The following is a 27993-nucleotide window of genomic DNA, read 5'->3' on the forward strand; positions in this document are numbered from 1 at the left end:
TTCAGTCCCTCGCCTCGCTCACTCCTGCAGCGTCACACTCGCTCGCCCCGCTGTGTGAGTGTGCATGATCACGACCGTACCGAGCTGCAGAATCCCTCCATTTACAGACTCACGATCGTCACACACTGAGCTGACCGTGTGTGTGTGTGTGTGTGTGGAGGAGCATTGTACTCCTCAGACTGACGCTGACCTCACCACCCCCTCCCCCTCCTCCTACCCCCCCCCAGCCTGAAGCAGGACAGTCACAATAAAAATATGAATGCTGTTATCATGGAGCCTCAGAGACAAACGGCTCCAACACTGAACTCTTTATCTCGTCTGAAGGGTTTCCACGTGCCCAGAGGGAAGTCGTCAAAACACGCCAACATGTTCTAAACAACCTCTGTTATTTTAATGATCAATGGAGTCGAACAACATGAAAACTTCAAATCTTCAGTGTCACTTTTAACCAAAAGCTGCCACAAAAGAGAGAGAGAGAGAATATCTCGCTGGTTTTAACGTGATAACACAAAATGATTGATCACTAAAGTGAGGAGGCGATGAGTGACGGGAAAACGTTGATATTCTGAGACAGTGAAAAAAAAAACAGTCGTGAAATCGAGAAATTTTTCATAATATCTTTTTAAAGATTTATTTTTGGGCTTTTTGTGCCTTTAATGGAGAGACAGGACAGTGGAGAGAGAGAGAGAGAGAGTGGGGAATGACATGCAGGAAAGGAGCCACAGGTGGGATTTGAACCTGGGCCTGTCCAGACTACAGCCTCCATCAAGGCGAACACAGAAAGACTCAGGAAGAGCTTCTTTCCTCAGGCTGTCCGGACTGTTAACTCCACTCTTCTCAGTTAAAAACATAAACAGAACTGTGATTACATGATGCACACACACCACACATTCCAATCTGCACATTGCACTTTGACACCCTGGACACTTTACACATTGACACTTTACACTGTTTACATTATTCTATATTTTATATATTCAAATTTTTTTTTTTTTTTAATTTTACATTATATTCTATTTTACTGTATATATGTGTATTAGTAATTTGAGTGTTATTGTATGGCCTTGTGGAACAGTCCTTACATTTCACTGCACATCTGTATGAGCATGTGACAAATACAAATCTTGAATCTTGAATCCATACATGGGGGCGCACGCACTAACCACTGAGCCACCAGCGCCCCGATTGAGACATTTTCAAAAGTTAAAACAAAATGTTTGGATGTTTGTTTCCTCTCGTCTTGATCTAAAACGAACTCAGACAAGACAACACGATGAAAGAGTTGAGATGTAGTTAGATTGAAAATGTGCAAAAGTTAAATAAAATGTTTGGATGTTTGTCCTCTTCGGGCTTCCGTACAAGCTCCAATTAAACCCTGGTTTTAAGCTGTCAGGTGAATGTCTGCACTAAACAATAAAACATCTCTCTCTTGTTTGTGGTGACGTCACAGTTTTCTTGACTTCTTAGTTTCTGCTGCACGGTGCGTTTAATCCGGGGCTGTGCGCGTGCTGTGCGCGTGCTGTGCGGGGATTTAGGGGTTAAAGGAGGCAATCTGACGGGTTAATACTCATATCTGCCACATGGTGGGACACACGAGTCTGTGTGTGTGTGTGTGTGTGTGTGTGTGTGTGTGTGTGTGTGTGTGTGTGTGTGTGTGTGTGTGTGAACTGTTTCTGCTGCTTTGTCTCAGTCGAGCAGGAGGTCAGTCAGTCCGCTCTCCCGCACAGCCCCGCACACACGCAGGATCCGCACAGCTCTCCACGCCACTTCTCCGCAGCTCCGCGCCTGAACAAAAAAAACCACTCACGTAAGTTTCCCCTCCTTTACCTGCTTGTTGTGAAACTTTTTAACCCTGGCTCTGAGTTTTTCTTCTTCTGGTTCGTGCTGTCTGAACACGAGGCGCGAGGCTGCTTGGTGATCATCGATCGGTTATTCGATGAATCGGTTTGATCGAGATTAAAACATGTTTTAGGGCAGATTGTTGGATTGTTGCTGAGAGGAGCTGCGTGATGATGATGTGGCGCCTGTGGATGATTTATGTGTTTAACTGGCAGTCAGACTCCGGAGTGTGTGACCGAGAGAGAGAGAGACAGACAGAGAGAGAGAGACAGACAGAGAGAGAGAGAGAGAGAGAGACAGACAGAGAGAGAGAGAGACACATTGAACATCAACTTCGCATCAAAACTTTTCATATTTCACCTGAAACTCAGAGTCCCCCTCTCCTCCTGCTGCGGGTCAAATCCTCCGTTTTCTGCAGGAGGTTTGGTGCAAACTGAAACTGAAGGTCCGGAGCTCTGTGGACTTTGTGCCATAATCTGGATTATAAACTAAACACCGGGTTCACTTATTGTCTCACTCTGTTCTTTAAAGTCACATTTGAAACTTTGTCACGCTCATAAAAGTTTCTAAAAGTGAAAGGTGAGTTTGATTCCCAGGAGGGTGTGAACAGGTTTCTCTGCTTCTTCTTAAGGCTGGGACTAGTTCAACACCCCCCCCCCCCCCCCATTTCATTCTTCTGATTGTTAGAGGTCAAACTTTCTCATGTTTATGTTGAAGAAGTTGGGGGAGACAGCTCTCTGCAATGTTTTGAATCTGGACTGCAGTACCCATTTTAAACACTAGGTGTGGTTGGGCACTGGAGGGTCGCCGGTTTCAAGTCCTGGTGCGGACCAACGTCTGGATGTGAGGTCTGGCTGCTTGATAGATGCACGGTGGCTTCCCGAGTACTGCCGAGGTGTCCTCGAACGGACTCGCTTCCTCAGGTTGGTTTCGCCCGGTCGTCATGACTACGGTCAACTCTGAGGTCGTTTTCATCGGCGGTTGGGGGAGAGGAGTAGCAGAGAGGATCACTCCCATGATTCCCCGCCAGAATAATTGAAACCTTTGCACGAACAAAAGCTCAGTTTGTACAAACATCAAAGCGGAATGTCGCGGAGGTCGGAGCCCGCCGCGCGTGAACGAGGACGGCGGCGGTTGTGGGGACGACGCAGTCCGATGATGATGATGATGATGATGGTGGTGGAGGACTGGGCGTCAGGGAGGTCGCCACCCTGCGACACCTGGACTCTCCGCTCAGTCGTCCTTTAGACTCTCGGGCTGTCAGAGGATCTTTATGTGACGCTTCAGGATGACTCTCAGTCCTGATGTAATCAACGTGCTGATTGGTTTGTTACCAGATCACGTGGAGCTGCGTTGATCTTCGGGGGTTAAAGGGTTTCATTCTGTTTTATTGGAAGGATTGATCGCATCAATCATGGAACAGGTGGTGTCGGGTCACGGAGATGTTCTCAATGTTTAGGAGTTTGCTCTCTTTGAAGAGAGACGGGAAACACTGGGAGGAGAGAGAGGGGACGAGGTCAGATTCAAACCCACGGCCGCTGCGATGACGACTAAAGGGGAAAGAGGGGGGTAAGAAGTTCCCGAGTAAAGGAGGCCTCCAGTGGACGGAGCTCCCCCAACCTACAGCGATGTGATCGGGCACTACCACCGCCCGACGTCCAGCCTCCACCATCACACTGTGTCATCGACACACCTCGACTGCTTTCTTGTTTTTAATTCACACACACCATAAAACTCCATGACAGGCGCCCATCCCAATTTAAGACCCTTCAACGAGCCTGGTGATGATTCAGATTTACACAAAGGAAGGCCGCTCTCCATAAGCTGCTCCTCTCGTTTAGTGGTGAAGAGTTTGAAAATCAAAAATGAGGACGCCACATCAAAGGAGTGAAGAATGTGCGACACACATAAATAAATCATAAATCAAGTCTGTCCTGTGTAAATGTGTCTCTGAGTCATGACTGTCTACAATGAGGGAGAAGCTCGAGTCCCGAGGTGGGAGGAGGTGTGGCCTAACGGCAGTTTGTTTTGGTTTAATGCTGGAGCTCAAGGGCGCCATCTACTGGATCAAAAAGTCGCACATTCTTCCTTTAAACCGTACCCCGTTGTGTGCACAGTTAAAAACTCTCTCAGGTGTAAATCTACAGTTTTATAGTCTTTCACCGTCTTTGCTGTGCTCGAGTTTACCCGCCTTGTAGTAAGACCAGGTCATCATGTCATAGACTGAAGGGAACGCTCTTCTGTCTCATCGAACACATCGATTAGATGTTATCGTTGTAAAACACACAACACCAAAAAGTTCCAAACTATGGAACCGTTTAGTATCATGGTGTTGAAAGCGTCACTGAACTCTCACCGGCACGGTGTCCTCTGTGTGTCGACGAACTGTTATGACCCTAAACTGCAGCCCGCGGCGATCCGTCCTCAGCGGCTGGCGCTCGCCCGAAACATCACGAAGATCCATAATCAGTGGTGTGCACAGGGTCGTGGCCCAATTGTTGAAAAACGCGCGCTAAAGTGCCCTCCTGGGAGCCAAAACACACTAAACTGCCCCCATGGCTGGTTAAAACATGATAAACTGTCCTCCTGGTTGACTTGAAACTTGAGGTCAAAGATTTGAGACTTGATTCGTCCCTGCAGCAATGGGGCAGCACTTATGTCCATGCTTCATCATAGTTTATTTCTTTTGTCAAATAAATATTTTAAATGTGTGTTTTTATCACACATTGGGTGGAGAAAACACACTAAACTCTAGAAGACTATCAGGACCAAGAAAACAGAAGAAACTTTACTGTTGCGATGACTTTTATGTTGGGCCCTTTTTTGATCTATATTGAGCCAGAACTATATCTCACAAGAACCAGTTTGGGTTATCTGGTGCTAATATGGTGTTAAAAAGAATACAGGAAATGGCATCTACTAAATTGAAAATGACCCCCCTTCATACGTCCATGTCTCTGTGTGTTCTTCACAGTCCAACGTTGAATCTACAAAGTTCTCGTGGATTCTGATCCTAACTACAAACTAACTTGAGTAGTCTGTTTTAATCTAATGTGCCATTTGTATAACATATAAACAAGTGGAACTTAGTGCCCTCTTCAGTGGCGAGAACGCTCTGTATGTGCCCTTTTTTCTTTTCTTTTCTTTTCTTCTTCTTCCCTGCCCTTCAAAAAGTCTTTGCACGCCACTGTCCATAATGATCAGATTTGTACCAGAGCGTGCGCGTTGTTCTCTGCAGGGCCATCGACTGAGCCATGGCCCCGATTCCTCCGTGCCACAGATGGGAATGTGGGTCAGTGTTTGCATGGTGGCATCGGAGCTCTGTCAATATTTCAGCAGCCCCCTAAACCCCCCCCCTCCGAGCTCGGGTCTGCTCCTCGTCATGCGAGGCTGTAAATCAGTTTCTTCTCCTGCACAGTGACCTTAATTACCTTTCCATGCAGCAGGAACACAACCTGTGCGCTTTACGTCTCTGTACTCTGTGGAGTCACAGCTGGAGCGCCGCGAGCCCTCAGACAGGAAGTGAGACTGTTTTCACCTGCAGCGGCTCTCACTGGTTCGGCTGCGTTCAGAGAAAAGGTTGCCACATGTTCATTACCTCGAGACTTTTTTAACACAATCTGTTTTTTGAATGACAGAGAGAGAGAGAGAGAGAGGGGGGGGGGGGGGGAGAGATGTCTTCTCTCAGCTTCAGCTCGTTTCAGTTTTCAGTCAGACTGTAAACGCTGGAAGCCCTGAAAAGATGGTAGTCACTCCCAGCAGGGGCGTGTGGCGTCTGGGTGCAGCATGGGGCTCCCCTTGAAATCTGATTGGCCAAGATGCCTCCCTTAAATCTCAAACTATGATCGACTCCTTTGTCAGAGGAAGGACCTGTAGCTTTCAGTTTGGCACACTTCCATCCCTCGGTGCTTTAAATTGTTTCCTTTGAAAAACAATAACTGTTTTCCTGTCTTAAAGGGATAGTCTCCTGTTTCGACGTCATGTTGATGGCGTGATGGAATATATACGATCAGGAGTCTTTATATTGTGTTTTATTTTGAAATTGACCAAATGCTCTGTGCGTTTCCTCGTCTGACTACCTGTCCGGGTCGTTCTTTTCTGAGCGGGTTGATGCATGCTCGCAGCGAGCTCCACTGAAAACAAAGTCGCCGCGTATTTGAGACTGGGAGTTCTGAAACTTTTGTGGTTAATTCTGTAAAAAATTCAACTCTGATCAGTTTCTTAAGGCTAACCAAACAGAGACCATCAGGCAACAGTAACTTCCTGTCAGGGATTAGAATCACAGTTGGTGACGTGAAGAAGAAGGAGAAGTGATCTGGAGTCTGTCCTCAAAGGGTTAAAGACGTTACACCCAGCAGAGGCTCGCCCTCTCCGCCGCGTGTAACCTGTTCACCCTGTTCACTGGAATGACCCTGAAGGAAGATCACGGATAACAGAATCTGAACCACTCCAGCTGCTCGGCCAATCAAAACGTCACGCAGACACCATCCTGATCACACGGATCACATCCTGATCTTTCCTCTCGCTGATCCGTGGTGAACGCTTAAACTGACGGATGTTTGTTGGAAAACAGTCGCTATGGTTACATACTGAAATGTAGGTGTAAATGTGTCATTCAGACCGTGTGCACGAGGTTTGTCTGCAGGAAATGACCCGATATCAGGTGTGTAGGACTTCCGTTGTGGTTGCCATGGTAACAAACAGGTATCATATCAAAGATCTCGAGTCATGGCCGCTCTCCTGAAAGAAGAAGTTTCTGTTTGAACCTCACTTGGCAACAATCAGAAAATTTGGTGTTTTCTTTGTGATGCGTTCACGCGTCACGGGAAAAAGCAGAACTGTCGAGTTTAAAAACACACAGCTTCTAGTTCCCCCCTCGGGTTCGGCATCGAGCAGCAGAGTCTGACTCTAAACAAGCAGGAGATTAGAGCGACTCTATTGTCTCCCCCACCCCTCCCACTGCTGCAGCGTCGTCATGGAAACCTGCACAGCTTTACTCCTTTCACTGGGAATAGAGACGTCTGGAGGCCTGAACTGGTCTATCCACTGTGCTGGTCAAACGTTGACTAACGACGGGTGGGCGGGGTTCAATGACCTGCCAGTGACCTTCTACCCACAATCCTCAGCCTGACACCTGCAGTTAGTGCAGGTATTCTCTCCGTGTATAGAGGATGTGGTGCTCCGAGCGGGCGGCCTGGGTACGAGTCTGTCATGTGGCTCCTGTCCCATGGGTCGTTCCCCCCACTCTCTCCCTCCCTCTCTCTCTCTCCTTCTCTCTCTCTTTCTCTCCCCCACTCTCTCTCCCTCCCTCTCTCTCTCTCTCTCTCACCCCCCCTCTCTCTCTCCCCCACTCTCTCTCCCTCTCTCTCTCTCCCCTCTCTCTCTCCCTCTCTCTCTCTCCCCCCTCTCTCTCTCCCCCACTCTCTCTCCCCCCCTCTCTCTCCCCCACTCTCTCTCCCTCCCCCACTCTCTCTCCCTCTCTCTCTCTCTCTCCCACTCTCTCTCCCTCCCTCTCTCTCTATCGCTCTCTCCCTCCCTCTCTCTCCCTCTCTTTCTCCCTCTCTCTCTCTCTCCCCCTCTCTCGCTCTCTCCCTCTCTCTCTCTCTCCCTCTCTCTCATTCTCTCTCTATTGCTCTCTCTCTCCCTCTCTCTCCCCCTCTCTCGCTCTCTCCCTCTCGCTCTCTCCCCCTCTCTTTCTCTCTCCCTCTCCCTCTCTATCGCTCTCTCCCCCTCTCTCTCTATTGCTCTCTCTCTCTCTATTACTCTCTCTCTCTCTCTCTCCTTCTCTTTCTTTCTCTCTCTCTCTCCTTCTCTCTCTTTCTCTCTCTCTCTCTCCCCCACTCTCTCTCCCTCCCTCTCTCGCTCTCCCTCCCTCTCTCTCTATCGCTCTCTCCCTCCCCCACTATTTCTCTCTCTCTATCGCTCTCTCCCTCTCTTTCTCTCCCCCCCCCCTCTCTCTCTCTCTCTCTCTCTCCCTCTCTATCGCGCTCTCTTTCTCTCTGTCTCTCTATTGCTCCCTCTCTCTCCCTCTCTCTCTTTCTCTCTCTCTCTCCCCCTATCTTTCTCTCTCCCCCTCTCTTTCTCTCCCTCTCTCTCTTTCTCTCTCTCTCTCCCCCTATCTTTCTCTCTCCCCCTCTCTTTCTCTCTCTCTCTCTCTTTCTCTCTCCCCCTCTCTTTCTCTCTCTCTCTCCCCCTCTCTTTCTCTCTCTCTCCCCCTCTCTTTCTCTCTCCCCCTCTCTTTTTCTCTCTCTCTCTCTTTCTCTCTCCCTCTCTCTCCCCCTCTCTTTCTCTATCTCTCTTTCTCTCTCTCTCTCTCCTTTAAAAATAAGAAATATGTAAAACAGTTTTAGTGTGTGTAGTATTTCTGTCTTCCTGCTGCTCTGCGAGGTGTCGGTCTGATCCGTCACCGGGGGTCGGGTGTCTCTGAAACAAAGCGTGACGGTGAGAAAAGCTCGACTTTCAAACGTCCGCTCCTTGTTGTTATTGTTCGGAGGAAACGTGAGGACGGAGCGGAGCTGTGAGTCCAGTTTCACCTTTTGTTGTCAGACAGAAAAAACCAAACCTGAAAGCTGCTTTTGTTCAGTTTGGAGGAGGAGGAGGAGGAGGAGGAGGAGGAAGAGGCGGAGGAGGAGGAGGAAGAGGAAGAGGAGGAGGAAGAGGAGGAGGAGGAAGGAGGAGGAGGAAGAGGAGGAGGAGGAGGAGGAGGAGGAAGAGGAGGAAGAGGAGGAGGAAGAGGAGGAGGAGGAGGAGGAGGAAGAGGAGGAGATGTTTGATTTAGGAGGTGTGGTTGTTGTCACATTAACAGAATTATAAACTCAGGCCCTGTTCTGTTGTTGTTCTAAACTGAACATAAGAAATTCCTCTAAAAACGGAGACTTTCCGAACGTGCTCGTTACGCTTCCAGTCGATATCCCTGAGTGAGTAGATGGACTACAACTACAATGGCGGTTTCCAGAGTTCTGCTTAAGCTGCTCACTCTCAGTCGACATTTACTCTTAATGTTGTCTTTGTTGTTTAGGGTCACTCGGAGTAACAACCCCACCTCATCGTGCGTCCACACAAACGTTGATGTGTTTGTATGTTTACACCTCGCCGCTATGTAGATAACAGGATGTGAGCGCCTTTAAGGAAAAGCTAAAGACCCAGCGCTTTGTGAACACCTACGACCTTCATGATACTGATGAACATTTAAAGATGGTTTTGATGCTGATTAGAAATCTCAAGAACTATCTAACTATCAATGTTGGTCACTTCCTGTCAGCACCTGTGCTCTGCCTCTAGTCACTTCCTGTCAGCACCTGTGCTCTGCCTCTAGTCACTTCCTGTCAGCACCTGTGCTCTGCCTCTAGTCACTTCCTGTCAGCACCTGTGTGTCTGATCAGACTTGTTGTTTGTTTACACTCTCTGACGTTGTTTCCTCCTCTCTCTCGTACTCTCTGATGTTCGTCTGATACATGATTTTTGTAGTTTTGAGACAGAAAAGCTTCCTGTTGCCCCTCCAATAGACGTAAAGATCATCAGTCTGTGAGGAACGTGAAGTTAGAAGCTCTGAACATGAAGACGAGTGTCAGATAAACACTCGCTCTGTTCGTCTGCGGCCTGATCTGAAATTCAAATCACACATTTATAAATAGGCCATGTTTATGAAAACGAGAGCGAGCGAGGAAACAACAGAGTTTGTTGTTTCTGCCCACTCTCGTCCTGACCGGCTTGTTTTCTGCAGACGAGATGACGGCGCACCGAGCCGATCGAGCGGGACAGGAAGTCGCCGAAACAACAATAAAACATCCGGTGTATTTTCAGAATAAAACACTCAATGACCGTCTGTGTGTTTATTAAGGTTTTATACGGTTTGATACCACATACATGCTATCAGCTCGCGTCTATAATTACAGCAGGAACTCTTTTGTCTCGTGACTCCAGCTGTCCGGCGGCGCTGCTCCGTGCTGCGCTCTGAGAATGCTGTGTGTGTGTGTGTGTGTGTGTGTGTGTGTGTGTGTGTGTGTGTGTGTGTGTGTGTGTGTGTGTGTGTGTGTGTGTGTGTGTGTGTGTGTGTGTGTGTGTGTGTGTGTGTGTGTGTGTGTGTGTGTGTGTGTGTGTGTGTGTGTGTGTGTGTGTGTGTGTGTGTGTGTGTGTGTGTGTGTGTGTGTGTGTGTGTGTGTGTGTGTGTGTGAGTGTGATAACAAAGAATCACTGTAGATTAAAAACACCTGTTTTTTTATGTCACCTGTTGGAGGTCGGACACTCCTCCACGTCTGAGTCAGCGGCATTTCCTCTGCACTGAGTCAAACAGAAACCTGTGTGTTGTGTGTGTAGCTGCAGTGTGTGGTGTGTGTGTGTGTGTGTGTGTGTGTGTGTGTGTGTAGCTGCAGTGTGTGTTGTGTGTGTAGCTGCAGTGTGTGTTGTGTTGTTGTGCCTGGTACAAGCAGACTCTTCAGATGGAGGAGTGGACGGGTGCGTTTGTTTTTTCTTCCTCAAGAGAGACGCTGAGGGAGATGATGTGGAGACTCTTACGCTTCTGTGTGTGTGTGTGTGTGTCTGTGTCTGTCTCTGTGTGTGTGTGTGTGTGTGTGTGTGTGTGTCTGTCTCTGTCTCTCTGTGTGTGTGTGTGTGTGTGTGTGTGTCTCTGTCTCTGTCTGTGTGTGTGTGTGTGTGTGTGTGTCTGTCTGTCTCTGTGTGTGTGTGTGTGTGTGTCTGTCTCTGTGTGTGTGTGTGTGTCTGTCTCTGTCTCTGTGTGTGTGTGTGTGTGTGTGTGTGTCTGTGTGTGTGTGTGTGTGTGTGTGTGTGTGTGTGTGTGTCTGTCTCTGTGTGTGTGTGTGTGTGTGTGTGTCTGTCTCTGTGTGTGTGTGTGTGTGTGTGTTTGTGTGTGTCTGTCTCTGTCTCTCTCTGTGTGTGTGTGTGTGTGTGTGTGTGTGTGTGTGTGTGTGTGTGTCTGTCTCTGTGTGTGTGTGTCTGTCTCTGTCTCTGTGTGTGTGTCTGTCTCTGTGTGTGTGTGTGTGTGTGTGTGTGTGTGTGTGTGTGTGTGTGTGTGTGTGTGTGTGTGTGTGTGTGTGTGTGTGTGTGTGTGTGTGTGTGTGTGTGTGTGTGTGTGTGTGTGTGTGTGTGTGTGTGTGTGTGTGTGTGTGTGTGTTCAAACTTTGATTTCCTGTCACAAACTCCAGCAGATGTTTAAAAGGATCTAAATGTTTCTAACATCTGTGTGGGGTTGCTCGCCAACCTCCTGCTGACATGTGACATCCGTCTCTTGTACCTGCAGCGTTCAGACGTTAAGGTCGTCAAAATCTTCCATACCTCGATGCGACCTCGGACCTCTGAATGATCAACAGCAGTGAAATATACCAACACGGTTCCGTGGGTAGTGTAGATTCAGGACGACCTCAGCGTGAAGACAAGCTCCTCGTTGTCAGACGGTGCGAGGCTGTGAGGTGTGTGTGTGTGTGTGTGTGTGTATGAAATGTGCGGTCTGCATCAGTGGAACACACGGCGGTCGATATAGTGACCTTTGTTTTAACTCCTAAACTCACCTGCTGCCCTCTCATTGGCTGGAGGAAACACACCAGCTCCCCACCAAGAAACGTCCCGAGTCAACCAGAACAAAGCAGAACAGTAAAATCCAGTCAGAGGACAGAGTCTCTGCAGACACAGTCACCACCACACATGTACGGAGGCCCAGAAGGGACGATGGAGCAGCTTCACTTTAGGAGAAGTCTGCATTTTATTTTGAAGGAACAAGCTGCTGACTCCATCTTTAAGTGTCAAACAACAACAGCATCGACTTGTTGAGAAAGTTATGCAGGAGAGAAATGAATGTTTTTGTGCAATGTAGACCCTGTGCAGGCGTAGTAACAAACGGGTAGCGATATCGTCTGGTTTGGTGACGGCTCTTTGTCATGTTCTGCAGGATGGAATCAGAACGCTTCTTTCTCTCTGTGTTCTCGTTGTTTCACATTTCTGCACGTGAAGGATTCTGAGGGTGTGACTCTGCAGCGTCTGTTTCTCTCCTGTGGTTTTATTTGAAGAACAATAAAAAAAAAAAAATGTGCAGAATGCCACGACGTCGGCCTGGAATAGAAAACAAGACGTGCATTCCTGACACAGACGAGATTAATCCGCTCGGCAGCTGCAGCACCGAGAGGCTCTGTGGCACTTTCACTTTTAACCACGACCACTTGTTATATATTTATTTTTAAAGACAAACCAAAGAAGAGACAAGAATAAAGTCAAGCTGCAGAGGCAACATGACACCCCCCCCCCCGTCCTCCGTGTAAACTGGCACAGGCCGCTCTGTAACAGTAACCCATTTTTAAAACTGATGATGGAAAAATATTGGTGTGAATCACGAGCACAGAACCCACGCTACAGTTCACACCGCCAGGAGGAAGAATCGAGCCACGCCGCCATTTTTCACCCACATTCACATCGATTTATTGGACAGTAAGAGGCCATTACTGTGCGGAGGTCCTGGAGCAGTGTGAGTGCAGGCCAGCGGGGGAATGAGGAGGGAGGGGGGGGGGGTATAATCATGCTTAAGCATGGTACAGGACAACTGGGCCTAGTGTGACGCTTGTCCTCCGTCGCCCCCCCGATCCCTCTGCACCTTTAAGAAAAAACTAAAGACCCAGCTCTTCATGAAAACATACGACCTTCATGATGATGACGGTAATATTTAGGATGGTTTTGATGCTGATTAGAACTCTCAAGAACAGCTGTTGATGCTGTGCTCGGCCTCTGGTCACTTCCTGTCAGCACCTCTGGTCACTTCCTGTCAGCACCTGTGTGTCTGATTAGACTTAAATCTAAAAGATAATGTTATTGATAATAATCTGGTATCATGACATCTTATTTCTGAGCGTGTGATCTCTCTGTGCTCACAGATTGAGGGTGTGATGTGTTGTGGTGTTTTGTGTGTAATCCTGGAGGATTGAGCCCCCCCCCCCCCCCCCCCCCCCCCCCCCCCCTCAGATCATGACCCCGATAATCCTCCGACGTTCATCAGCCTCCACTCCATCATCAAACTCATTAACATGAAGGCGCTCTGCTGCGGCGTCCTGCTCTGCATTATTAACGACCTCGTGTTTCTTGTTTACAGATCGGCATCATGGGGAAAGGCTGTTTGACCGCCACCAAGTACTTCCTGTTTCTCTTCAACCTCATCTTCTTCGTGAGTATAAAAAAAATGAATCTTTAAAGTGAACGACCCGTTTGAACGCCCGGCCGTGTTACATATCTCACTTTTAAACGTCTTCCAGCCTGTGCACTATGACCACGCTGTCTGTGCGTGCAGCGCCCACGACCTCGGTTTCAGAGCGCTTCTCACCGCTGCATACTGTTGCTAGGTTACGAGTGTTAACCTCTGCTTGCCTGAGTCGCTCCGTGTGCTTCATATTGAATTAAGGCATTCGTTACAAAGACGACTTCAAGCGATGTTAAGGAATCGTGTCTCGGCATCAGCAGCAGCTCCAGGCGCTAAAATGTTCCGCTGAAAACACGAGGAGTCGACGCAGGGAGGGGGAAGTGACAGTGACGAGCGCGGCCCTATTTCAAAATAAAAGCACACAGGAAGTTAAGTACTTTCAGCTTAAGGCCACATGTCCACCCAGCATTTTATTTTCTGCAGGCAGAAAAGCGCTGACTGTGCGCTCAGAGCGTTTGCATGATGCGTTTGAGCGCTGAGAAGAAAAGCGATGCACGCCGTCCCGTCTCTCACGGAGCAGAGAGGATGTGGGTAAAAGACACGATCTGTAGGCGGCAGAACTACGGGGAATATTTTATTAGTTGGGTCAAAGGAGAATCATTTAAAATAAATCTGAGATGACCGACTGATGTGTTTGGATTGAAGTGGACGGTTTAAAGCCCTTCACTCTCTCTCTCTCTCTCTCTCTGTCTCTCTCTCTCTCTCTCTGTCTGTCTGTCTCTCTCTCTCTCTCTCCCTCTCTGTCTCTCTCTCTCTCTCTCTCTCCCTCTCTGTCTCTCTCTCTCTCTCTCTCTCTCTCTACCTCTCTGTCTCTCCCTCTCTGTCTCTCTCTCTCTCTCTCCCTCTCTGTCTCTCTCTCTCTCTCTCTCTCCCTCTCTGTCTCTCTCTCTCTCTCTCTCTCTCTCTACCTCTCTCTCTCCCCCTCTCTGTCTCTCTCTCTCTCTCTGTCTCTCTCTCTCTCTCTCTGAGTCTTAATCACAGAACAGATGAAGAGTTTGTGACCTATTTAAACATGCAGATACTATCTCGCTCTCTCTCTGGTTTCCTCTCTCTCTCTCTCTGATCCGAGGTTTTAAGCAGAAAACGTGTGGGTTTGAATTCCTTCACTTCTAAGAACCAAACGTACGTCAAAGAGAAACCACAACAACAGTTTTCAGGAAGTTATTGGAGGTTCCTTCTCGACAATCCCGACATGAATCGATTATCTGCTCAGATTTTCTCGTAGTCTCCTGAGTCGTCAAACCATCAGGTGTTGCAGCGATGGAAGCGGGCAAGAGAAGTGGTTCAGATAGAAGTGATTGTACTCGACCTAAAAAGCCTCTGCATGTTTCTAATAAGCTCCACGAGCAGAAACGTGCTCAAACTAGGATCAATATTGGAGATGCTTTTGAAAAATGGAGAGAGGTTAGAACACAGAAAGGTTTACAGACTGATGCAGAGCTGGATAAACACTGAAGCTTCAGAGTCCACCACATGGTGACCTGAGTGAGCATCGACTCTAGAGAGGAGCTGAACTCAGATTCTTATTCAGTCAGAGACGTGGCACAAAGGCTTAGCATCGCTGCTCCTCTTAAATATTTAAATATTGAAGCTTCCACAGTTCAATGACTTAATCTAATTATGTAAATTAAACATGTTTACACAGATTTACATGAAAACCTGACAAGTACTGTTTGTTCTGTTTGAGCGAGCTGTGGTTTGGACTTTCGCTCTTGTTTCCTCTTCAAACTCTCACACATTCACCCAGTTATAGTTTTCACCGATCTCTTCCTGCTCTACCAGAGGAGCTTTACTTTTACTTTGGCAGGAAACTGAACTAGAAAAAAACAGTTTTCCCACCACAAACCAGCAGGGGGCTTCACCTGAGAGGCAGTGATTTGCTTTCACACAGGAAAAATGTAGATATTTAATCATTTCTATTCGCACATCAGTGTTTCCCCTAGGTTTACAGCGTTGGGGGGGCATTATATTGGGGGCGGGCCCCCCCCCCCAATATAATGGTAGGGGAAACACTGCACATTTTCAGTCAGTATTTTGAACAAACAAGACAGCCCGACATGTTCACTAAGAAAAAAAATGCCTTGACTCCGTACACAACCGTCCAGGTTTGGATCTCACAGACTGTTGCTAAAGTGGAGCTCAGTCTTGTTCGACGGTCTGTTAGTCCAATAAAGCTCACCAGAGAGACAGATTATTAGTCTGATATTTACATGAACAAATCTCCTAAAGGATACAACAGCACAACCCTCTCACCTCCAAACTTATAAAAACAAACTGAGTCTAAATGTTTTGTAGCTCCTTCTACAAACGTCTGTTCCTGTTTGTGCTGATTCCCACACACACCTTTACAGCATCTGACCTGTGTGTGTGTGTGTGTGTGTGTGTGTGTGTGTGTGTTTTGCAGCTGTGTGGAGCTCTCATCATGGGTTTCGGACTGTGGCTCCTCCTGGACAATCAGAGCTTCATCGTCGTTCTCAGTAAGTTTCCGTTTCACTTCTTTCTTTTCTGCTGAGGTTGACGACTGAATCACTCTGAGAATTATTTATGACCCGATTCTTTTGATCCGTTTGTTACTGACAGACGAGGTGTAACTGTGACTTCAGTATGAAAATGTTGGGAGCAGCTCTGCACACTGGATCTCAGCGTTCTGATGACTGTAATCCACTTGTAGAGCTCATGTAGGACGAAACAAATGGAGCCGTGATTGCAAACTTAAAACAGGCCACGGTCTGACTGCAGGCAGTGTGTGAGTGTGTGTGTGAGTGTGTGTGAGTGTGTGTGAGTGTGTGTGAGTGTGTGTGTGTGTGTGTGTAAGAAGTAGAAACAGGCGGCACCTGGAACTAAGATTTATTTCCATCAGAGATGTTTAAAAATGACAAACTATAAAAGAATGTTGTTGGCTGAGGGAGACGAGATGCCATGGCCGCTCTGCAGTAATAAACCCGAGTATAAGAAGAGAATACAAACAGAGGATTTTACTTTCTGAAACCTCGTGCACAAAGAAATCTGTCCCTGAACTTGTTTTGATTAAAAATGGAGACTTACTTTTTTCTTTCTAAGACGTAACCAGAAGTCTGTGTGAGCTGTTAGAGGCTGTAACTCCTCCTCCTTCAAACTGTCGATCTAATAGGACAATAACCTCCAACAGGGAGAATGGCGTCTCTCTCGTGTCCACAGAGCGCCCTGCTCGCCTCTTTTCAGCACTATATAACTTTGTCAGCGTGTCGAGGTCGTCTGGTGAGAAGTGCGTACGTCTTTACGGCGCTAGTTCACAAAGCAGCCAGTTAGCCCGTCTCTGTACTGTTTGATACGACGGCTGAGAGAGAGAGGACGGAGACGGAGGCAGATAAGACGTTAGCCTGTATCGTTAGCGGTGTCATCGTTGTCTTGTGTTTAGCAGCTTTAGCGGCTGCAGGAAGTCGTCTAACTCGAGTTCTGTCTCAGATTTGATACAAATAAATCAATAAATCCATCTGACGCCAAAAAGTCGTCTCTGTCCTCGTCCATCTTCAAGTTAGTTTCATAAGTTTGAACCTCACAAACCTCTCTCAGCTAGCATGTTATAAATGATCCTCTAATGTAGACGTTTGAATCCGTCCTGGGTCATTTTGCTTTCTTTACAAGCCTTGTGCACGATGACCTCTGAAGGAATGCTAACGTAAACTGGCTAAAGCTAATAAAAAACAAACAGAGGTAGTTTACACGCAGCTCCTCCTGACGTGCTGTGTCGCAGAGCGGAGCAGCAGAGAGACACAGAGACCGGATGTGAGACTCCCTCTTTGATTCATTTGTGATGATTAAACCAGATTCATCCCTCATCTGTGACCTCAGAGCACGTTGATGAACTTTCTGTGGATTTGTGCGTCTGCAGAGCTCGATATATAAATCCTGTCCGTCCGTCTTTGTGCTGCTGTCTGTCTGTATGTAGTGTGTTTAGATTCTTAGGTTATCTGTGTCACAGCTCAGTTATCGGACGCTTAGTGACCGGATGAAGACGAGTCTCAAGCACGCAGCCGTGTCGTTATTAAAGGCTGACGGACTCGTCCCATGAACACAGGTGTCCTGCAGACTTCCTCCTTCTGTCTGGTTTCAGTTTAAACTAAGAGCCTCTCATAAATCTCTCTGACTCTGTTATCCTCTTTTCCTTCCTCTGTTTCTTTCTTCATCATCACGTCGTCACGGGAGAAAGGAGTTAAAGATCACAAACTGCAGCTCCAGTTCTCTTTTCTTTCACACTGAACGTCAAGAGCACCAGAGCCCGTCAGATGTCGTGTAATCTTTTTATTTTATCCTTTATTAATCCCGCGAGGGGAAATTCAACTTTACACTCTGTCTAATGAACATGAACACACACACGCACAAACAGGATCCATGTGGACATGTACTAATGGAGAGGTCTCAGAGTGAGGGGGGGGGCTGCACACAGCGGGCGCTCCAGAGCAGTTATTGGGGTTTGGTGCCTTGCTCAAGGGCACCTCGGCAGTGCTCAGGAAGTGGACTGGCACCTCTCCAGCTACCAGGCCAATTTCTGGACTTGGTCTGTGCCGGCAACCCTCTGATTCCTGATTTCTGATTCCCAACCCAAGTCCCTACAGACTGAGCTACTGCCGCCCCAACGTAGCCTTCCGCCACTAGTTGGGGCTGTTTGTCCGGTCAGTAGCTGCTGCCATTCCGGCCTAAAGCTGAACTATGACCCCACAGTACACAACAGGACAGTGGAAGAATGGCGTCCTGTAGTGCGGCGCGTTTTTTCAGTTTTTAAAACTATAAAACATTTAGCACAGATTGACGTTAACCTGCAGGGACCGAAGGCTGGTGCTGTTAGCAATGCTAACGTTAGCCACGCTCGTCAAACCTACTTGATATCGTCTTCAGACGACCCACAATGCACTGCATTGTTTGGTTCAGAACACGTTCTCGCCTACAGTGAACCGATCTCTGCTGCACTTGGAAGCGAATCAAGACCCCCCCCCCCCCCCCCCCCCCCCCCCCCGCCCCGTTTTCAAGCGGACAAGAGCTCGGTTTTTATTGGTCCGCACCAGAGTTTGTTTGAGCGTTCACATCCCCAAAAAACAAACGAACTATCCGACAAAGATCACCAGAGTTTGTGAATTCAGCGTTAAACTTCATAAAGAAAAGGAACAAATGAAACACTCGAGCACAAAGAGCCAACGATCAGTGAGGATTTGTTTGAAACTGTCCTGAGGTCTGTGGTCTTCATACTTAAATGAGTTAAGATTGAAAATCGTCTGGTGCGTAGGCAGCTTAAAGAAGGCATTCAAAGGATCCGTTAGTAACGGCTCCTCTCACTGATAGAAATAAAGAAAATGTCCGTCAGACTGTGTGAAGTTTTCCGTCTGAATCAGTGACAGTCTGAGTTTATCATCAGAGAATAAAAGGAGACGAGCAGCGAGACAGAGCGGCTCAGAGACGACTCAACAAGTGTTCACAGTGTGTGTGTGTGTGTGTGTGTGTGTGTCTGTGTGTGTGTGTGTGTGTGTCTGTGTGTGTGTGTGTGTGTGTGTGTGTGTGTCACTGAGGACATTTGTCCCTCCCTGCAGGTGTCCTCCCTCACACACTGGCCTCTTTCTGCTCCGTCCAGCATCAACATGCATCACATCAGCCCAGTGCGCTCACCGCCTTACTCATCACCACACACACACACACACACACACACACACACACACAGCGGTCAGAGCGATGGTGTGAGCGGGACATGGTCGATGTCAGGAGTGCGTCATACAGCAGTAACGACGCGGCGCTGTGGGTCAAGCTAACGGTGGACAGATTAGCTTTGTGTGTGAGCATAAATGAGAAGTATTGATGCTCAATGGAACATTTTATAAACAGTGTGTGTGTGTGTGTGTGTGTGTGTGTGTGTGTGTGTGTGTGTGTGTGTGTGTGTGTGTGTGTGTGTGTGTGTGTGTGTGTGTGTGTGTGTGTGTGTGTGTGTGTGTGTGTGTGTGTGTGTGTGTGTGTGTGTGTGTGTGTGTGTGTGTGTGTGTGTGTGTGTGTGTGTGTGTTGTTATGGGCTGCAGTAGATGATCTCTGAGGTGAATCAATGATGTGTGTGAGCGATGAAATCAGCTGCTGAAAGAGAGAGAGCGCTGCTTTCTGCTCTGGTATCGTCTCGTATCTGATAAACATTAAAGTGTTCGTCTGGTTTGACTCAGACCGACTGACGGGTTGTAAACAAACCTCAAAGTAGAGTCGTCATGATATTACAATTTTAAACTTGGATACGAGACACAAGTTTCATTCATTTATTTAAAGAGTAACTAAACCCTAAAACCACTTTGTTCAACTCTCCTCTGTATTTGAGTATTAAGTAGTGTTATGGATCAATCCGAGTCCCAATCTCCACATTTGAGTACAAAGTATTGAAATTTGAAATATTGTGTTATAAATGTGCATAGTGTCTGCCCTTCAGTTTGAAAAATTCTAACGGCTGTGTGGAGTGAATGCCTACGTCACCAAACCTATAAAAGCCTCGTCACCCGACTCGGCAAACTGTGGGGAGTCAAGTGTATGTGTGTACATAGCCCCCCCACCCCCCTCCCTCTCCAAGTTGATACATTCTAAATGCATTTTTTTAAATTCCAGGGTCGAGCACTACAACTGAAAATATGGAGTTTAGTTACCCTTTAAGTGATGTACGAATTATTTACAATTTTGTGAAATAATCTTTTTTTGACTAAATGTTTTTGCGTTTGCGAAGTTTTTGTGTTAGCCTGATGTTTTTGTATTAGCGTAAAGTTTTTGTGTTAGCATAATTTTTTGTGTAAGCCTGATGTTTTTGTGTTAGCGTGATGTATTTGTATTAGCGTAAAGTTTTTGCGTTAGCGTGATGTTTTTGCGTTAGCTTAAAGTTTTTGTTTTAGCCTGATGTTTTTGTATTGGCGTAAAGTTTTTGCGTTAGCGTGATGTTTTTGCGTTAGCTTAAAGTTTTTGTTTTAGCCTGATGTTTTTGTATTAGCGTGATGTTTTTGCGTTAGCATGATGTTTTTGTGTTAACATAAAGTTTTTGTTTTAGCCTGATGTTATTGCATTAGCGTGATGTTTTTGTATTAGCGTGATGTTTTTGTGTTAGCATAAAGTTTTTGTTTTAGCCTGATGTTTTTGTGTTAGCATAAAGTTTTTGTGTTAGCGTGATGTTTTTGTATTAGCGTAAAGTTTTTGTGTTAGCGTGATGTTTTTGTGTTAGCCTGATGTTTTTGCGTTAGCGTGATGTTTTTGCGTTAGCGTGATGTTTTTGTGTTTAACTTAAAAAAAAAGTGTTTCACCTTCAGGGCCACTGCAGTAATGACACACACACACACACACACACACACACACACACACACACACACACAGAGGCAGGTTTTAATTACCTGCCCTTCTTCCCTAATTTTCCATCAATAACTCTCTTCGTTTTCCTTGTCTTGTTTTCGAGCTGTGTGTCCTGGTTCACTGATCCCTCGGGGATATCCCATGATGCCTTGAGGACTCATTATGTTTGAGGAGAGCGGGTTCAGTTTTTGAAGCGTTGGCGGACATCGACACACTGACGCGTTTCTTCCAGCAGGCTGCTCGTTCTCAATGAAGAGCAGATTTATGTTTATTTTTGGAGACTGGATGTCATGAATCAAATGAAATCTGATCTCAGTTTTAGATGAGTCGTTCTCTTTCCACACAGAGACGAATTTAACCCTGAACCAGACCCGAGATTAAAGTGTGTCTGCAGCTTATTACAGCTTCCTGCGTTACGTTGGACCCTGATCACAGAGGAATTCTGCAGACTGACATTTGCTTCTAATTTCTGTCATTCTTTAAAGGTCCAATCAGTGAGATGTGTAGAGACTGAAATGATAAAGTGACCTTACTATATGATCAGACATTAAGGAAACAGGTAGCCCCGCCCCTACCTCCTCCCCATTTTCTTGCCTCTTTGACTCTAATTGGGACCATCTTTTACTAAATGAACATCCTGCTGTGTTGAAGAAGACTTCAAACTAGAGATTGAGAACATAAAGTAATTTAGGAAAATGTTTCCTGAGGGAATAAGTAAACTGAGAAGTAGGAACATTTCATCAGTCAGACTTTAGGTTACTGCCCCCTGCTGGACGTTAGAAGAATGCAGGTCAAAGGCACTTCTTCCTCACTGTTAAAAAGAATGGAGGTGTTTTTTTGGGGGAGTAAAATCAGCTCGTGCTCTCTGTTGAAATGTTCTGTAGGTTGATGTCCTGCAGAATAAACGTGTGATGACGTGTTTTGTGTGTGTCTGATTTCTCCTCTCCGTCGTCTCCCCTCAGATAACTCCACAGCTGTGAAGGTGGCGTGCTACATCCTGATCGGGGTCGGAGCGTTCTCCATGCTCATGAGCTTCCTCGGCTGTTTGGGAGCCATTTATGAGATCCGCTGTCTGCTCGGCCTGGTGAGTGTGTGTGTGTGTGCGTGTTTGTGTGTGTTTGTGTGTGCGTGTGCGTGTGTGTGTGTGTGTGTGTTTGTGTGCGTGTGTGTGTGTGTGTGTGTGTGTGTGTGTGTTTGTGTGCGTGTGTGTGTGTGTGTGTGTGTGTGTGTGTGTGTGTGTGTGTGTGCGTGTGTGTGTTTGTGTGCGCGTGTGTTTGTGCGCGTGTGCGTGTGCGCGTGCGTGTTTGTGTGCGTGTGTGTGTGTGTGTGTGTTTGTGACTCCTTCAGAAGATGTCAGTGTCAGGGATGCGTGCAGTAAGTGATGAATCCAGGTGTGTTTGTGTCAGCAGGACGGTGAGTGCCATCAGGTAGAAATAAACTCCAGTGTGTGAAAATAATCAAATTAAAACCTGTTAGGGTTTATAAGCAATTACTCTGAGGTCAGCTGAGTTCAGGAGAGTTCAGGTGTGATCAGGTGAGGTCAGGTGTGATCAGATGAGTTCAGGTGTGATCAGGTGAGTTCAGATGTGATCAGGTGAGTTCAGATGAGTTCAGGTGTGATCAGATGAGTTCAGGTGAGGTCAGGTGAGATCAGGTGTGATCAGATGAGTTCAGGTGAGGTCAGGTGAGATCAGATGAGTTCAGGTGAGATCAGGTGTGATCAGGTGAGTTCAGGTGTGATCAGATGAGTTCAGGTGTGATCAGGTGAGATCAGATGTGATCAGGTGTGATCAGGTGTGATCAGGTGAGGTCAGGTGAGATCAGGTGTGATTCGGCTCTGTGAACATGTTTCCTCTCTTTGTGTCCTTCCTCAGTACTTCACCTGCCTCGTCCTCATCCTCATCGCTCAGATCGCAGCCGGCGCCCTCATCTACTTCCAGAAGGACGTGGTGAGTGATGTCACTTCCTGTTCCTCCCCTCACAGCGTGCATGCCGCACAGGTGCATCATGGGAGTTCATCCTCCTGCCTGCTGGTCTTGTGACTAATGGGTGATTCTGATTAAAGGAATGTGAACATGTGCAGCACACCTGTTACTGACACACCTCTGTCCTCTGATTGGTCGAGGTCACACCCAGGATGATTCACAACACGCCGTCAAGAAGACGAGCACGTGCATCAGAAAAACAACACACTGTGAATAAAAGATGATTGTAGCCTTCATTAATAACGGCATGACTCCGACATGACGCCAACGTGCCGGCATCAAAGTGGCAGCGGTTGGTACTGCAGCGCCCTCTTGTGGTGGGTTACAGACCCGCATCAGGAAGGCAGTTGTGTTTTTAAGCTCTCAGACGAGGAGAAGTTCATGACGACGTGTTTATCAGCAGACGGGATTCTGTTCACGTCTCAGGATCCAGACTGACTGCATTCTTCTGTCTGCATCTCCTCTGAGCTGCAGATATGAATGTGTTGCACAACGACTATTAGAAAAGGAAAGAAAAACCAATCGATACAGAACATTTAAGGTCACATATTCTCCTCCTCTTCAAACAGTTTAAATAAGTCTCAGAGCTCCTCAAAACATGTGTGAAGTTTCTTGTTCTAAATCCACTCTGATCCTGTATTTGATCATGACTATAAACCCCTCTATTTCAGCCCTGCTCAGAACAGGCTGTTTCTGTGTCTGTACCTTTAAATATGTAAATGAGCTGTGTCTGAAGAGGAAAAGGTGAATATGTGACCTTTAAATTTTATTTACTTCTTGTTTGTATAAAAAAAACTTTTATTTTGAAAGCCGATAAGGAACTTCCAGCAGATCGAATGTAACGACATTAACTTAACCAGGGAAAATGAACTCGTTACAAAAACCAATAAAAAACAGCTTAAAGTGAAAAGTTTGTTAAAGTGAAATGAGACATTCAAAGATGCAGCAGTGTCCTTCTTTTACATCACTGAGACTACAGGGAGACACTGAGGACGACTATCTACAGAGAGCCTGAAGGGACAAAATAACATGAGATCTAATTCATGAACTCTTATTTGTTTTCTTCCAGCTCCACGGGGAGATGTCAAAGGTCGTCACCAAGGTTTTGGATGATTACCCCGGGAACAACTCAACCACGGAGCAGGCCTGGGACTTCATCCAGAGGAAGGTGAGTGAAACCCAGCGCCAAAAAGATCCGTGTGAAACAAGGAAACATCAAACATGAGATCTCACCAAACGAATAGTATCTGACCTGCAAGATTACTCACAAGACTCACCTGTTGTGAAAACGCTCAACACTCACACACTCTCTCTCGCCCTCCCTCTCTCTCTCTCCCTCTCTCTCTGTCTCACTCTCTCCCTCTCTCTCTCCCTCCCTCTTTCTCTCCCTCTCTCTCTCTCTCCCTCTCTCTCTCCCTCTCTCTCTCTGCCTCTCTCTCTCTCTGTCTCTCTCTCTCTCTCTCTGTCTCTCTCTCTCTCCCTCTCTCTCCCTCTCTCTCCCTCCCTCTTTCTCTCCCTCTCTCTCTCTCTGTCTCTCCCTCTCTCTCTCTCTCTCTCTCTGTTTCTCTCTCTCTCTCCCCTCTCTCTCTCTGTCTCTGTCTCTCTCTCTCGCCCCCTCTGTAGATGGAGTGCTGTGGGTGGAGCGGTGGTAGCGATTGGAACGGGAACATGGTGATCGTGAACAGTTCCCGCCTCTTGTTTCCATGCTCCTGTCAGAACGTCTCCGTGTCCTCCGGTAACTTCTCCGAGAGCGGATTCTGCGAGGCTCAGACGCCCGACTGGCCCGTCTACAGCACGGTAAAAAAACACACTCCTGTTTTATTAGATGCACACTCTCTGTTTAGTGCAGCTGTGTTAACCTCTGTGTGTGTGTGTGTGTGTGTGTGTGTGTGTGTGTGTGTGTGTGTGTGTGTGTGTGTGTGTGTGTGTGTGTGTGTGTGTGTGTGTGTGTGTGTGTGTGTGTGTGTGTGTGTGTGTGTGTGTGTGTGTGTGTGTGTGTGTGTGTGTGTGTGTGTGTGTGTGTGTGTGTGTGTGTGTGTGTGTGTGTGTGTGTGTGTGTGTGTGTGTGTGTGTGTGTGTGTGTGTGTGTGTGTGTGTGTGTGTGTAGGGCTGTGCTGACAGCGTGGAGAGCTGGCTGCTCACAAACATCGGGGTCGTCCTCGGGATCTGCCTCGGAGTCGCTCTCATTGAGGTACAGCTGCTCACTCACTCGTTCACACTCTTTGAGCTTCTCAATCATCATAACGTGTTTCTATGACGGAATATTTAATCAGGGGAGCTCATGCTTTGAGTGTGGGCTAGAGCGCGTAAGGGTTAGAGAATGATCAGGGAGGCGCCTGATTGGTTCATCAGATTGGTACCTCGTGGCAGACATTGGTCAAAGTTTTTACAGACTTAGAAACTGCTACAGATGATTTTCTTTGTTCATTTTTCAGAGAACATGAGTTATTAATTTCTGTCAGGACCTACTAAACTCAACTAAAATCTTAAGAAGTGGATCTGGAGGAAATTACCAACCCTGACTTTAAAGAGAGAGAGAGGGAGAGAGATAGATAGAGGGAGGGAGGGGGCTGACATGAGGGAAAGGAGCCACAGGTCGTATTGGAGGACAACAGCCTCTGTACATGGAGCGTGCACACTAACCACTACGCCACCGACGGCCCACACTCTTTATTTCTTCAAAACAAACTTTGACTTTATGTCGAGCACTGACACGATGGCGCCCTCATGTGGTCTCTTTGGGTAATTACACCCACAAAGAGGGCCAGGCAAAGATGAAGAGCAGTTTGAGGACCACATTAGTAAATACATAACCACCAAGACCGTCCAGCATGAACTTCTTATTGTAAGACTTTACTACAGGCTGCAGTACCTCAGGGGGCGTGTCCAGACCTTTTGGACGGGGGGGGGGGGGGGGCCCTAACTGGAGCGTCCCTAACTGGAGCGTCTATTCACCCCGTCTGTCTGCACCAATCACATGGAGTGTTGAACGAAAGCGGTGTGAAAATGTTTCGTCCTCGTCCTCTTCCTGTTTCCCCTTTTTGGAATGACGATTACAGACTACCACCCCCTGCTGGCATGGAGGGTTATTTCCTCTCCCGCATGCTCAGAACGTACGTGGTGCTTGGGCCGTCAGCTGTAGTCTTTTCGGTGTGTTCAAATGCACCTTTGTCAGGGCCTTCAGATTACAGTCTGACATATTTACATATTTACATTTTGAATGAGTACTGTCCTGATTTTACATAAATACATTTAACGTGTGTGTGTGTGTGTGTGTGTGTGTGTGTGTGTGTGTGTGTGTGTGTGTGTGTGTGTGTGTGTGTGTGTGTGTGTGTGTGTGTGTGTGTGTGTGTGTGTGTGTGTGTTTCAGCTGCTGGGGATGATCCTGTCGATGTGTCTGTGCAGAAACATCCACACAGAGGATTACACCAAAGTGCCAAAATACTGAAGCTGCACGTTCCCCGACCAAAACCCGCAGAACAACCCAGAAGAAGAAGAAGTTTAAATAATGTGTTTTTATGATTTTTTTTTACCCGGCCTGTGTTTGGTGAAACTTTTTGTCCAAATGTAAAATAATGTTTGCTTTCTATTTTATTCAGACGTTTTCTCTTTGAGGCGCTGCCTTCGTGTTCGGCTGTCCGTCCCGCTTTTCTTTTGGAGCACTTACGATACGACAAAGAGGAATAATCCAAGGTGAACGCTCTCACTGCCAGTTTCCACATCGTCCGTGCTCGCTGCGGTCCGTCAGCGCCGTTTGCGTCCACTCTAGTCGGTCTCCGGAGCGTCCCAGCAGCGCCGCTACGCTCTGCTCCGTTTCAAATACGCTGCGAGTCTATTTTCAACGGAGCTCGCTGCGGGCACGCGTCGAGCTGGACAGAATAGAACGACCCAAACAGGAAGTCAGGCAATCTGCTAATTTCAAAATGAAACACAACAAACAGACTCCTGATCGTTTATTCCATCGCTTCACCAACGTGACGTCAAAACAGAATGAAGAACAAATCATCCTCAGAGAGACAAAGCATTGTGTTGTTAGCATGTTGTTCTTTGTATTCCCGCGTGATCTCCCGTGATCTTGTGGAGCAGAACCGTGGCGCTCACTAGTGTTGTGGTACTCTAAATCGGTCCGGGTCTAAGTTAGTGACACACTGCACACAAGATGATGATTTTATATCTAAATTTATGGTCTTGGCTCGGTCTCACCCTGCCTTGGTCTCGGTCTCGGTCTCGCGGTCTTGACTACGACCCTAGCTCTCACAGAACACAGCTTGCACAGACGTTGTGGAAATGGTCTCTCAGGCTCAGATTGAGGTCTCGCTGGTTTCCTCTGAGCGGCGTCGCTTCATCGTTCCCCTGAAAGACCCGAACAGAAACCTGTCCTCTCTAACGTCTGCGGCTCAGCGAGGAACACCAACAAGCTGCCGACTGGAGAACCCCGTCTGAATAATGTGTTTTTTTATTTTTATACACCAGCGTTTGAGTTGTTGTGACATGTTTTTGGTACTCTGTATATAATTTGTGAATTTAAATCCCGACGGCGTTTTCTCGAGCGGCCGCTCTCTCTCCTTTTTACGAAGCTTTGGACGTTTTTTCACGTTTCCTTCATTTTCATTTGATTTGCTCTTAACAGAAATAATAATAAGGTACTAAAGAGGAACGTTTGGATGGTACTGTTTTTCAAAGGGGGGTTTCACATCAGGGACCCGGGCCCGGATCCAAGTACGCTTGACCCCAAAGTCCAGTTCATTAAATCAGTGAGAACACAAACATACCGTACTCAGGTACCGTGTCTGAGTCCTCAGGCAGGCCCGAATCATGTGTTCTCGAGTACGGTCCGCGGGAGAGGTGAAGAGCAAACCTGCTCAAACCAGGAAGTGCCCCGCTATATGACGTCATTCTAAACGTCTCCTGTCGCTTCATAATCCCCAGTATCCGCGCAGCACGGCGCCGTTTCATCCTCTGAGCTGCACGGTTTATGTGGAAGTAGGAAGAGGATCGTCGTTGGCGTCTCAGAAATAACAAAAACATCCACAGTTAGCTGAATGGACTCAGCCCGCGAGTGGTTGCCATGGTTTCTTCTTCTTTCTGCCTTTTGGCGGATTTGCAAAGCAACTGTGCATATTGCCCCCTGCTGTGTAAGGTACAGAACGATGTTACTGATGTGGCCGAGGGAAAGGGGGGGGGGGAATCGTGTAGGCCACGGTATGAATCAATCGTGCCTGATGTGACACCGCCCTGAGAGAATCGCTCCCGGTTTACAATCATCCGATGAGCCAAATAAAAACGAGACTTTTAGTTGTTGCCCGACGTTAACCTGAACGAGTAAAACGTTTCTTTGTAACCGCCGACAGAGAGACGACGAGAGACGATGTTGGAGCTGAAATAATATTTTTTGTTGAAATGTTTTTAAACTTTGACTCCGTGGCGGTCGTGTTGTTTTTATAATGTTTAAGTCCTCCGCCCTGTTTCTGTCTCGATGTACAGTCTGTATGAAAACTCTCCTTTGACCTTTAACCTTTGTAACCAATCAGAAGACCCTAAAGGATTCTTTATAACTCCATGAACTTCTGTGAGAAAGCTGGAGACGTCCACGTGTACTCACAACATTCAACTGATTTCATGTTGACAATAAACTCATTACAGGAC

The 27993-nt window shown here is 47.1% G+C and overlaps 1 protein-coding gene across 1 annotated transcript; it reads left to right on the forward strand.

Moving 5' to 3' along the window:
• The first annotated feature begins 1650 nt into the window (after positions 1–1650).
• LOC132975326 (CD82 antigen-like) lies at positions 1651–27993 on the forward strand. The gene is made up of 9 exons (XM_061039843.1): positions 1651–1807; positions 12929–13000; positions 15438–15510; positions 21325–21446; positions 22237–22311; positions 23417–23515; positions 23971–24144; positions 24455–24538; positions 25718–27993. Exons 2-9 carry the CDS (start codon positions 12938–12940, stop codon positions 25793–25795), a joined length of 768 nt encoding a protein of 255 aa, XP_060895826.1. The 5' UTR covers positions 1651–1807; positions 12929–12937; the 3' UTR covers positions 25796–27993.

The sequence above is a fragment of the Labrus mixtus genome, chromosome 1 (assembly GCF_963584025.1).
Source record: "Labrus mixtus chromosome 1, fLabMix1.1, whole genome shotgun sequence".
Classification (NCBI taxonomy): Eukaryota; Metazoa; Chordata; class Actinopteri; order Labriformes; family Labridae; genus Labrus; species Labrus mixtus.

Coding starts and splice junctions, on each gene's coding strand:
- LOC132975326 (XM_061039843.1), top strand. CDS start 12,938: ATGGGGAAAGGCTGTTTGACCGCCACCAAGTACTTCCTGTTTCTCTTC. Junction 13,001..15,437: donor TCTTCAACCTCATCTTCTTC/GTGAGTATAAAA, acceptor TGTGTTTTGCAG/CTGTGTGGAGCTCTCATCAT. Junction 23,516..23,970: donor GGGACTTCATCCAGAGGAAG/GTGAGTGAAACC, acceptor CCCCCTCTGTAG/ATGGAGTGCTGTGGGTGGAG.